General features: G+C 47.0%; 1 protein-coding gene across 2 annotated transcripts in view; it reads right to left on the bottom strand.

Annotated features, from left to right (window-relative positions):
• PDLIM1 (PDZ and LIM domain 1) overlaps positions 1–12,350 on the bottom strand; it is a 39,459-nt gene that overhangs the window by 15,059 nt on the left and 12,050 nt on the right. For both annotated transcript variants that reach the window (XM_033148504.1, XM_033148503.1), the window contains exons 2-3: positions 11,548–11,699; positions 161–245 (exon numbers count right to left, since the gene is read on the bottom strand). In XM_033148504.1, the coding sequence (XP_033004395.1) occupies positions 161–245; positions 11,548–11,699 (237 nt within the window). The remainder of the gene's footprint in view (positions 1–160; positions 246–11,547; positions 11,700–12,350) is intronic.

Raw genomic sequence — 12,350 nt, 5'->3', positions numbered from 1 at the left:
GTTATGCCAAACATGTGACACACAGTGCGCCTGTGCCTTTAGAATAAAACACAAGCAGCAGCTATGAGAGCGTCGTTTATGCTGCGTCAACACAGTTCAATCCATACCCGCAGCGGGCACAGTGTGGCAGAAAAGAAACAGCCTCGTTCATGTTACTCACTTGCGGCTGGGATGCCAGGTTCATCTTGTATGGATTGGTTTTCCCTTCCTCGGTAACCAGCGGCGACCATATTTTTGATTCAGTTCTGCAAAGTAGAGCATCTGGGGGTTAACGCTAGAATTCTCCACATTTGTTACAGTATTTTGTAGTTTTAAGACTTTTATCAGCCCAGATGGCTCAGTTGGTTAGAGCGTGGTGCTGATAATGCCAAGGTAGCAGGTTTGATCCCCGTATGGGACAGCTGCATATTCCTGCATTGCAGAGGGTTGGACTAGATGATCCTCAGGGTCCCTTCCAACTCTATGATTCTATTCCAAAAGGTTTAAAATCTTGCTCCGCACAATTCCATCATTTGGAATTCCCCCAAATCCAGGGTTTTTGGGGAGTGTTTTTTTTTTTTGCTTATGAACCTTTTTCAGGAGTAGGCACAGCATGCTGTACTTAGGCAAAGTCACAGCAGACATTCTGTGTGTCTGGAAAATGTTGAAGTCTCCAGAAATAAGATTCCTATTGAAGGGCTTTAGTCCACTATCTCCAAGGCTCACTTTAAGAGTGGGAAATTTAACTTAGCAAGAATTGCACCAGCAGTTTTATGCAATCTATTTAATTACAGTGTATGCCAAGATTCCTCAAGGAACTGTGGGCCATGTGCATTATTTCCTTAATAACATCCTTGCAAGGTAGATTAAGGGAAGAAGAAGAAGAGTTTGGATTTGATATCCCACTTTATCACTACCTGAAGGAGTCTCAAAGCGGCTAACATTCTCCTTTCCCTTCCTCCCCCACAACAAACACCCTGCGAGGTGAGTGGGGCTGAGAGACTTCAGAGAAGTGTGACTAGCCCAAGGTCACCCAGCAGCTGCATGTGGAGGAGCGGAGACGCAAACCCAGTTCACCAGATTACGAGTCCACCGCTCTTAACCACACCACCACACTGGCTCACACTGGAAGAGGCAGTCACTGTTCCATTTGCAGATCATGGATGTCAATCTTTCCAATACTGCTCATTCCACCGCAGATCCAAGTATGCAAATATGTTTTTGTTTCTCTACAAATAACTTTGAAGAGGGCCTTTTTTGCTTATTACGTTTCCATCCCACCTTTCCTCCACCGAGCTCCAGGTGGTGTACATCGGTGGTTTTCAAGCAGGCGCGTTGGCACCCTAGGGTGCCTTGAATGATGGTCAGGGGTGCCGTGGGCAACACTGGCCTCTGTCCCTCTTCCCTCTCTATTCGGATGCCCTCTCACGTCTCAGCCTCTCTGTTTGTTGCAGCAGCCCTGGCTACAAGCTCCCCAGGCAAATGGTGCCTCCGGGACTGCCCAGGGGGTGCTTTCCAGGCCCCTATGGGGCAGCGTGAGGAGGCACCTCTCTTTGGGGCGGAGGGGGGGGCAGCTGAGAGACTAGGATTGGCAGCTATGGCTGCCCAGAGGACCCCAGGGAGAGAGAAGAGGCTGAGGGAACCCTCCACAAAGGAGGGCATTCAAAAAGGGGTGGGAGGCTGCCAGCTCTGCAGGCAAGGGGTAGCCCCACAGGGATGCCACAGAAGGAATGTAGTTGGACAAGGGAGACTTGGACCCAAACAGGTTGAAAACCTCTAGTGTACATAGTTCTTCTCCTCCTCCTCATTTAATCCCCACTACAACCCTATGAGGGACACGGGTGGCGCTGTGGTCTAAACCACAGAGCCTAGGGCTTTCTGATCAGAAGGTTGGCGGCTCAAATCCCCGCGATGGGGTGAGCTCCCGTTGCTCAGTCCCTGCTCCTGCCAACCTAGCAGTTCAAAAGAGTGCAAGTAGATAAATAGGTACCACTCCGGCGGGAAGGTAAACAGCATTTCCGTGCGCTGCTCTGGTTCGCCAGAAGTGGGTTAGTCATGCTGGCCACATGACCCGGAAGCTGTGCGCCAGCTCCCTCGGCCAGTAAAGCGAGATGAGCGCCGCAACCCCAGAGTCGTTCGCGACTGGACCTAATGGGGGTCTCTTTACCTTCACCTTTACAACCCTATGAGATGGGTTTGGCGACTGCCCCAAGGTCGCCCAGGGAGCTTCATGGCTGAGCAGAGATCCAGACCCTGGTCTGCAGAGGTCCTAGTGCAACTCTCTAACCCCTACACCACACTGACTAATCTGATCCACTGTTAACATCAGAATTCCTTCCTGAAGGGAGATTATTCCCTCCACTGCAACGTTAAATTCACAGAGGCAGAAACCAAAGAATCATAGGAATTGTGGAGTTGGAAGGAAAGGACCCTGTGGGTCATCTGTTCCAACCCCCTGCAATGCAGGAATGAACCACTTCAGTTAAGACACTCTGGAGCAGCTTCTGGAAAGAAGGATGCACAGAGTGGCATGCTACGCATTCCCTTATTCGGGAAAACATAAATAGTCCTCGTCTGGACTTGTCAGAAACTTATTTTTAAAAGGGGAGCGGCCTGCCGACCACAATGAGCTTTGCAACCCTATTATCAGCAATTAGAAATGTTCTTTTGACCTCCTACGGAATAAGGACGCCTGCCACATAAACGCCGAGGGGCATAATCTCAACTGCAGAGCTTCCTTTGAGGATGAAATTCATGCAAGTCAGAGATATGGACCCCTTTCTCCATGGGGAGAAGAGGAAATGATTTAGAGCAGGGGTCAGCAACCTTTTTCAGCCGTGGGCCGGTCCACCATCCCTCAGACCATGTGGTGGGCTGGACTATTTTTTTTGGGAGGGGGAATGAACGAATTCCTATGCGCCACAAATAACCCAGAGATGCATTTTAAATAAAAGCACACATTCTACTCATGTAAAAACACACCGATTCCTGGCCGGACCGAGAAGGCGATTGGGCCGCATGTGGCCCACGGGCCTTAGGTTGCCTACCCCTGATTTAGAGGCTAAGAAGTTGCATCAGCGCCAGCCCACCACTGTCTTTTCAGGGACCTGGGTCACTTGTCCCAGCTCACGGCAAACTATAATATTTTTGGCGTGCGCAAACATTACAAAGCCAGGCATCCCACTGAGCGGGAGATTCCCAGGCTCTCGATCACGGCGGTGGAATGAGCGAGGAACGAAGCGAGCTCTCCCCTTCCATTTAAAGACCAGCATTCCAAATTTGCAGGCTAAACTTAGCTCCCTAAAATATAAAACAGCTGCCTTTCCCCCCCCCCCAAAAAAAGAGCAAAGCAGCTGCATTTTCCAGTGACTTTGCTGGCGTTCGTAAGCACCCAGCGCTTGCGAAAGTCAGGTGGCTGGCATGCGAACGAACTTAAATGCTGGAGGAATGTTTTTAGCAGGAGTCTAGGGCAGTAGCTCTAACCACCCCACATTAAAAATCAGTTTTCTCGGCAGGGTCACTGGTGTCAGACACGTTTCGAGTAAAAAGTAATAATAAATCCCTTGAGAACCTCTACTTTATCTCTTAAAAGTAATTTCCCTACTTCTCATGATGGTTGCACAGATAAATGCTACAGAAGTAAAAGGCTTTGGGAGATGCTTTCAGTAGCACTGAAAGTCAAAGTTTGAAGAGGGGGAAAGTATTCCAGCTTCAGCCAATTGCCACCGAAATCTGGACATGGCCAAGAATCCCGCAAGTTTCCCATCAAAACTATAACCTGCCAAGACAAAATTAATGCGACCTTTTTGCCCACCTGAGAAGATCAAGTTTGCTGTTCTTTATCTCTTCCTGGTGACGGTTCCAAAAATAAAATAAAAAATAATTTGCTCTTGAAAATTAGACGAGGAGGCTTGGAGTTTCAGCAATTCCTTAATCCAGCCTTCTGAAGAAATAAGAGGCTCACCAATTCTGAGAGCCAGGTGTGGTGCAATGGTCAGAATATCAGATAAAGCAAGGAACAACAGGTGTGTCCTATTTCTAATTCACTACGAGAAGAGGGAATTTCAGCTGATGGCAGCTCTCACTAGCCAAAATTCCCTTTTCCAACACAGTTGCTTAAGTTCACTGTCATCCTTTGCATTTGGTCAACCTAATAAAGAGACGCATCCGGCTTCCTTGGTGGTTACAAACCTATTTTACTCTGAACGAGAAAGCCTGTGGCATTCAAATCAAGTCAGCCTTTATATTTAAGGAACACAATAACAGATGCCGAGTTTTTGGGTTGTTCGGTTTTTTGTTTTTGTTTTTTACAGAGGCTGGCATCCATGCAGACTTGTTCAGGGGATAAAAATGGAAAGGACAAAGTCGCTCTTGGCTCCGCTTTCCATCTGTACTAGAAGTTATCCAAACAAGGAAGCAAAATGTCTGATGTTTGCACTCTTACGGCTGCGAGGATAAGCTCCCTTTGTCCCCTGCGAGCAGCTGGGGCAAAATGCTTTGCTTGCTCAAAACAAAAAAGTCCTCTATGGCAAGAGAGTGGGCTGCCCTCTTTTAATACGGAAGGAGTTTTGGAGGGAGGGGGAACCAAGATTTGGGGGGGGGGTTCCTAGCTAAAGCAGTGCAGATAAGACGTCAGGCAGGCAGGGAAGGATGGGCGCTGGAGAGGGAAACCACCAGGGTGGCGCTGTGGTCTGAACCACTGAGTCTCTTGGGCTTGCCGATCAGAAGGTCGGCGGTTCGAATCCCCGCGACGGGGTGAGTCCCCGTTGCTCTGTCCCAGCTCCTGCCAACCTCGCAGTTCGAAAGCACACCAGTGCAGGTAGATAAATAGGTACCACTGTGGCGGGAAGGCAAACGATGTTTCCATGCGCTCTGGCTTCCATTGCGCCAGAAGCGGTTTAGTCATGCTGGCCATATGACCCGGAAAAGCTGTCTGTGGACAAACACCGGCTCCCTCGGCCTGAAAGCGAGATGAGAGCCACAACTCCATAGTCACCTTTGACTGGACTTAACCTTCCAGGGGTCCTTTACCTTTATACCACCAGGGTGGCAGCCTCCCCAACGGGTCGCTCTGCCACCTTTGGTGAGGCAGGGATCCCCGTAGAAGCTGGCACCTGCATGGGGGTGCATGGCTGCTCCCCCTCAGTATTTTGCGCCCATGCCCATGGACCCTCTATCCCCACCACCACTGTGGACATGCCCAAGGGTTAAAGCTTTCTGGGAGAAGATTTATAATGAACTCAAGAAGGTAATGAAAATTACCTTTAGTAAGAAACCAGAGGCCTGCCTTTTGAGCATGACCAATCATGAGATACCCAGTCAGGATAGAGTCTTCTTTATGTATGCCACAACAGCCGCTAGAATCTTACTTGCAAGAAACTGGAAAGGTGAAGAGATCCCGACAGTGGAAGAATGGCAGATGAAGCTAATGGACTTTATGGAACTCGCTGAACTGACCGCGAGACTCCGAGACCAGAGGGAGGAGAAGGTGCAACAGGATTGGAAGAAATTTAAGGACTATTTAAAAAATCGTGTAAAATTGGATATTTGAGCAGAATTAGCTTGGCAAATTGGCTTTAGCTAGTTGATGTTAGATAAAAATGTATACAAGAAGTATTGTTATGAATGATTTAAATGTTTAAAAATGTTTTAGGATATGTAGTTTAAGTAATGAGTTATATTTGATTAATTAATGTCCCAAAGACTATTAAGAAGAGTGGTTAATGTTAAGAAAAAAGATATAAAGTTACTAAAGTATATTGATATTGAATGCAGTTGAGGGAGCGGGGGAAGTCCCCCTCTTAAAGAAGATAGAAACTAGAATTGAATAAGGATAGTTTATTGTTCCTGTTTATGTAGGTAGGTATAAGTTTTCTTTTATTTTTTGTGGTCTGTGTTTGATGTGTTTATTATGTTTTTTATTGTGTATTTGTGTATGTATTGTGTTTTTGTTGTTCAATGCAAAAAATAATAAAATATATTCTATCCCCACCACCACTGATGCAATACAAGCTTCCAAAGTAACATGTTGGTTTCACCCTGTCAGTGAGCTGGGTGATGCTTTTGGTCCACATTGTGAACGTTGATTTGGGAAAGGTAGGGGCTGCGTTTCAACCGGTTTTTGGACACGCTCCGCGACAGAACGGGGAATGTTGCTCGACTGCCTCGAGGTTTTTCTCCCTGCTTTCTCCTGTCAAGTTAGGGCAGGTTTTCTCAATCCAAATAACTAAACGGCCCTCGGTCCTGTATACCTGAAGGAGCGTCTCCACCCCCATCATTCAGCCCGGACACTGAGATCCAGCGCCGAGGGCCTTCTGTTGGTTCCCTCACTGCGAGAAGCAAAACTACAGGGAACCAGGCAGAGGGCCTTCTCGGTAGTGGCGCCCGCCCTGTGGAACGCCCTCCCGTCAGAAGTCAAGGGAATAAACAACTACCTGACATTCAGAAAAAACCTGAAGGCAGCCCTTTTTAGGGAAGTTTTTAATGTTTGATATTTTTGTATTTGATTTCTGTTGGAAGCCGCCCAGAGTGGCTGGGGAAATCCAGCCAGATGGGCGGGGTACAAATAATAAATATTATTATTATTATTAACTTTATCGTACTAGCCATTGGCCATGACAAATCTGAATCAAAAATAAATACACGTAAAGAGATTTCGCCGCGCCACAAATAATACTCTCTAGATCTCTGCGTCTCCCAGTTCAATGCTATATTGTCCGGGGACTTCTTCCTCATCTTTTTGGCCGCCAGAGCAAAAAGGGCAACTTTGCGAGTCACTGAAACGATTACATCGCTAAGAAGCTATAGGAGCTACTCTGCCAGGGAGAGACATCTTTCCTGCATGGGCAGTAGGGTGAGAAATCCCCCAATGTATAGTAGGTCTGGGCGATAGATCAATATATTGCCCCGGACCAGTATGCAGATGGAGTTCTGAGAGAAAAGTCTGCTTAACACTATAATGAGGAAATTGAACAAAATACAATTTTGTATAATTTGAGGAGAAGCAAACAAGAGAGGTTTTGCCTTTTTTTAGGGCAGGCCTTGTCTATAGCAAGGAGACATTCAACTAAACATACAGAGGAAAACTCCTGACAGCTACATAGCCAATCAAAGCACGTGTCACCTGAGAAGGATCATGCCCCCCCTGACTGGTTGCTAGGCAACGCTTCAATCACCACCAGACTCTTGGCTGGCTGTCTGACAATAAAATTAGAATCATAGAATCCTAGGAGTTGGAAGAGACCACAAGGGCCATCCAGTCCAACCCCCTGCCAAGCAGGAAACACCATCAAAGCATTCTTGACAGATGGCTGTCAAGCCTCCGCTTAAAGACCTCCAAAGAAGGAGACTCCACCACACTCCTTGGCAGCAAATTCCACTGCCGAACAGCTCTCACTGTCAGGAAGTTCTTCCTAATGTTTAGGTGGAATCTTCTTTCTTGTAGTTTGAATCCATTGCCCCGTGTCCGCTTCTCTGGAGCAGCAGAAAACAACCTTTCTCCCTCCTCTATATGACATCCTTTTATATATTTGAACACGGCTATCATATCACCCCTTAACCTTCTCTTCTCCAGGCTAAACATACCCAGCTCCCTAAGCCGTTCCTCATAAGGTATCGTTTCCAGGCCTTTGACCATTTTGGTTGCCCTCCTATGGACACATTCCAGCTTGTCAGTATCCTTCTTGAACTGTGGTGCCCAGAACTGGACACAGTATTCCAGGTGAGGTCTGACCAGAGTGGAATACAGTGGTACTATTACTTTCCTTGATCTAGATGCTATACTCCTATTGATGCAGCCCACAATTAACCTTTAATTTACTAAGTAAATCACCTTTGCTGCTTTACTTCCATATTATGATTTTTAATTTGTTGGAAGCCACGCAGAGTGGCTGGGGCAACCCCGTCAGATGGGCGGGGTACAAATTATTATTATTATTATTATTAATATTATTATTAGCAGACCATGATGTCGGCTTCACACAGTGGTGTATCGCTGGTGAAACCTCCACCGCTCCTGAGTCCCTCTGCTAGTGGCGTCCACTAGATTTCCTTACCTCAGCCGAGCAGTTAAGGAAGTCCAAATATACAGAGTCTGCCTTTATACGGCACCCTGTTGTACAGTCCGTCCAGGACGGCGGAGGGCATAGCTTCAAAACGCAGCTCAGTAAAAGCAAATCTCAGTGAGGCTGGATGGAGACTCAACAGGTAACTGGCTCTAAAGTGGACCATTTTTAGAAGGGGAGCGCATGTCAAGGCTTCGATCGCTGGGCAAGCTTTCTCAGCCTTGGGCCCCTAGGTGTTGCTGCACTACAACTCCCATTGTCCCTAGTGAGAAGGGCCAGCAGTCAGGGATGATGGGAGTTGTAGTCTAGCAACACCTGGAGACCCAAGGTTGAGAAAGGCTGGATTTTGCGGGAAAGGCACTCTCTAAAGTTTAGCATCCGTTCTTCTGAAGAAGCCAGCTCTCTGAAATATCCCATACACAACATTCCAGTGTAAATGCACTTTGCCAATAGCCATCAATAATAATCAAACCTCCGAGAAGCAGCCTGTCCGTTTTAATGTCCATATATAGACAGACATGCATACGCAGCGTGCCAGACTTGGTTGAACGACACAGACGTTTCTCAGGGTCAAGGGAATTCTCAGGAAAATGACAGGGCTGGAATGAGTCAAGAGAATTTGTGGCATTCCTGGAGTACATCCACTTCCCTCTATTTTTTTTGAGTCGAGTTCCTTGTTTTGCTCTCCCTCTTTGAGCTAATTCAATAGACCCTTAGCCACAGGCTATAGTTAATGTAACACATTTTAGTCCCTAATTAAAATACTTCTCTCTCAAGGGCTGTCTGGGTGGTTGCTTCACTTCTTGGACAAGTTTTGTCACTTAAATTCGGCTTTTCTGTGCCGCTGGCAATTGAATGAAAGGGATACGCTGCCAGCTTCACTTCTTGGAAGTGATTCTGCAACAATAAAACTAACTTTGACACAGAAATTCATGGCGTTTCTTCTGAAGCTTTGGGAGGGAAGACAGGAACAACAGATGCATTATGCAACTATTTACAAAGACATTAAAAGAGTTCACGCAAAAAAAAGTATCTGCAGTTCCTCCCATCCCACAATAGTTTTTCTGATTACTTGTGGTTATATATTAGCCCAAGAGTTGCATAATCTTGCACAATAATTGCTCGTCTCCATTACAAAACAAAAAGGAGAGGAGAGGAGGGAGAAAGACGTTCTTGGACCATGAACCCAACTCTTATGAGCTGATCTGGCAGAATATGAAACCTTCAAATAAATCTCCTACCAGGAAAGGAATGTATAGCCAAACAGCAGGCAGGAGTTGGTACAGAAGCTGGAGAAGGGGGGGGGGGGCTTTTGAAGGAAGAAAGAGGAGACTCCATGATGAACCAACAGGAAGTGCTCTCCCCCCATGGAACTGCTGAGAAACTCCTAGCCCTGACATGAGAAGATACAGCACACACTTGCTGCTTCTGCTGCAACCACAAAAGTCAATAACCGTTGAAAGGGCGTAGCATGGGGAGAGCTGGGTGGCCGGATGATTTTGGATCCCTGCCCCCTCTGTCGCTGGGTGCCTCCGAGCCCCAGGGCCTGGCCTTGCCGCTGAATGGCCGCCAAGACTCGTGTCAGCTGGCTGGGCCCTGTGAACCCTCTGTGCTACACATCTGTCCGGTGGCAGCGGCAGCAAGAGTTTGGCTGGCACGGCGGGTTTTATCCGCCCTCTGCGCCCAGCCAGGCACTAAGTGTGTAGCGCATGCAGTGGATGGCATGAGTGGCGCTGTGGTCTAAACCACTGAGCCTCTTGGGCTTGCCGATTGGAAGGTTGACAATTTGAATCCCTGCAGCAGAGTGATCTCCCGTTGCTCTGTCCCAGCTCCTGCCAACCTAGCAGTTCGAAAGCACACCAGTGCAAGTAGATAAATAGGTACCGCTGCGGTGGGAAGGTAAACAGCGTTTCCATGCGCTCTGGCTAACGTCACGGTGTTCTGTTGTGCCAGAAGCAGTTTAGTCCTGCTGGCCACATGACCCGGAAAGCTGTCTGTGGACAAACGGCGGCTTTCTCGGACTGAAAGCGAGATGAGCGCCGCAACCCCATAGTCGCCTTTGACTGGACTTAACCGTCCAGGGGTCGTTCATCTTTACCTTTAAGGGTGTGAGGAAACGAACTCTCTCCCTCCCCGCCAACCCCAGCCTTCTTGCATCGAGCAAGAAATTCCGAAAGAGTTCTATAAGCACATTCAGCCAAACACGATTACAGGCCCCTTTGAGACCTTCCTATGTTGTGCAGGAAGCAGGAGCAGAGCAGGAAAAATGTACAACTTCTCCTGTACTTTATTTGTTCAAAGCATTCTAGCTCACCCTCTATGCAATGAATCCATGTCAGGGAATAGTGAAACCTCTATTAGAATATGATGCATAGCAATAAAACAGGCAGGTAGATGGAACGCCTCCTATCAGCACATCCTGAAACCATAATAAAACATCCCATTCCAACAGGAGACCAGAGCAGGTGTCAGCCAAATTTCAGAGGGTTTCAAATTTCATAGCCAGCGTGCCACCACTGAAAAGGCCTTCTCACATGTCACAGCATTGTGTAGCAGGTAGTGGGAAGCTCAAAAGGGTTTCCTTAGCAGATTGGGAGGCCTATACAGGGGAAAGTATTTAGGTATTTAAGTCTTCCAGGGCTTTGTACGTCATCAGCAAAACCTTGCATTCAGACCAGAAATGTACTGGCAGCCAGTAAAATTATTTAAGAACCAGTAAAATGTGGCTGCAACCGGCTGTCCAGCCAAACAGCTTCATTCCACATGCACTGCAATGTTGCGTCATCCTCAAAAGCAGCCCTACATAGAACACATCACAGTAATCCAACAGGAGATAATCGCAGCATGAATTATTGTGTCCAGGCTATCAGTGTCAGGGAATAGTTGACACCTGTAAATGTGGGAAATTGCAGTCAAACAGAACTATGTGCGAGTGCTAGTTAGCGCATGAAAGGGTTAAAACAAAAGAGCTAGTTTCCTAGACTCAGCTAGGAAATGCTCCCTCTTGTCTGATGAGAGATGAAGTGAAGTCTTCTCTTCCTGTTCTCACTCTCTCTGCGCCATGTAACTGACCAAGGAAGAGATGCCTAAGCAAACTCCAAGCTTAGAGCATGTGTTTGAAGCTATCTCGCTGTATTTTCTACCTGTGCTCTCCTTGCCGCTGGCTTGGATAAATGCATGAATCTGACCTTTGGAATGTTTTGTAAGTAAAGCATTTTAAACTTACTTAACAGTGTGCACTTTGTTCATTGCAAGAGAGGCAGAAAGAGAGGAGTGCTGTATGCAACTAAATGGGATAAAAGTGTCTAACAACATACATTCCTAACACTTTCGTGAGTTTAAACTCTGCTACTGGCAGCTCTTTCCTGCTGGGGAGTGAATTTAGCCCTGGGTCACAGGGGTTCATATATTTCCTCCTACAGTAAACCAATCATATCTGGCATATGTGCTCATTGAATACTTGAACCAGGGAGATTTCATTCCTCCAATCCAAATGCTACTTTACCTGCCCACGGTCAGAATTATTTCATCTATGCAGCCCTTGATTTTGTTCTGTGCTTCTAGGTGAGTCATGCTTTCTGTATCTTCCCCATCAATGGACATGATAACATCTCCAATGCATAAATTGGCAGCTGCAGCTTTGCTGCCAGGGGTTACCTGCAAGAAGAAGAAAAAAACATAAACAGAAATTGTCACCAAAGCAAAACTCAAGGCTCCAGGCTGTTCTTTGTATACTGGTCCTGGCTTGTTTCAAAAGAGTAACTGGCAGTTGGCTACAAAGAAACTAGCAGAATGGCTTTGAACATTTAATAGAAAGGCACAAACATGAAAACTGTAAGTGAATCACTCTTAGGCAGTGCTAATTTTACCGGTCTACCTTATAGGGATATTGTAAAGGATTGATGAGATACTGTCTTGTTTCACACACCATTCTACAAAAGCGGTGACTTTGTGCATATTAACAAGCACTGAATGTTTGGGCTCCTAATCCTGCTGCTGCACTGCACCAAGATTTGGGCTTAGATAGAAGAAGAAGAAGAAGAGTTTGGATTTGATATCCCGCTTTTCACTACCCGAAGGAGTCTCAAAGCGGCTAACATTCTCCTTCCCCTTCCTCCCCCACAACAAACACCCTGTGAGGTGAGTGGGGCTGAGAGACTTCAGAGAAGTGTGACTAGCCCAAGGTCACCCAGCAGCTGCATGTGGAGGAGCAGAGACGCGAACCCGGTTCCCCAGATTATGAGTCTACTGCTCTTAACCACTACACCACACTGGCTCAGCGTGTCATCCTAACCCGGGTCTCTACCA

The sequence above is a fragment of the Lacerta agilis genome, chromosome 5 (genome assembly GCF_009819535.1).
Source record: "Lacerta agilis isolate rLacAgi1 chromosome 5, rLacAgi1.pri, whole genome shotgun sequence".
NCBI lineage: Eukaryota > Metazoa > Chordata > Lepidosauria > Squamata > Lacertidae > Lacerta > Lacerta agilis.
The sequence above is the reverse complement of the archived record's forward strand: the minus strand, read 5'-3'. Positions and strand labels throughout refer to the sequence as shown.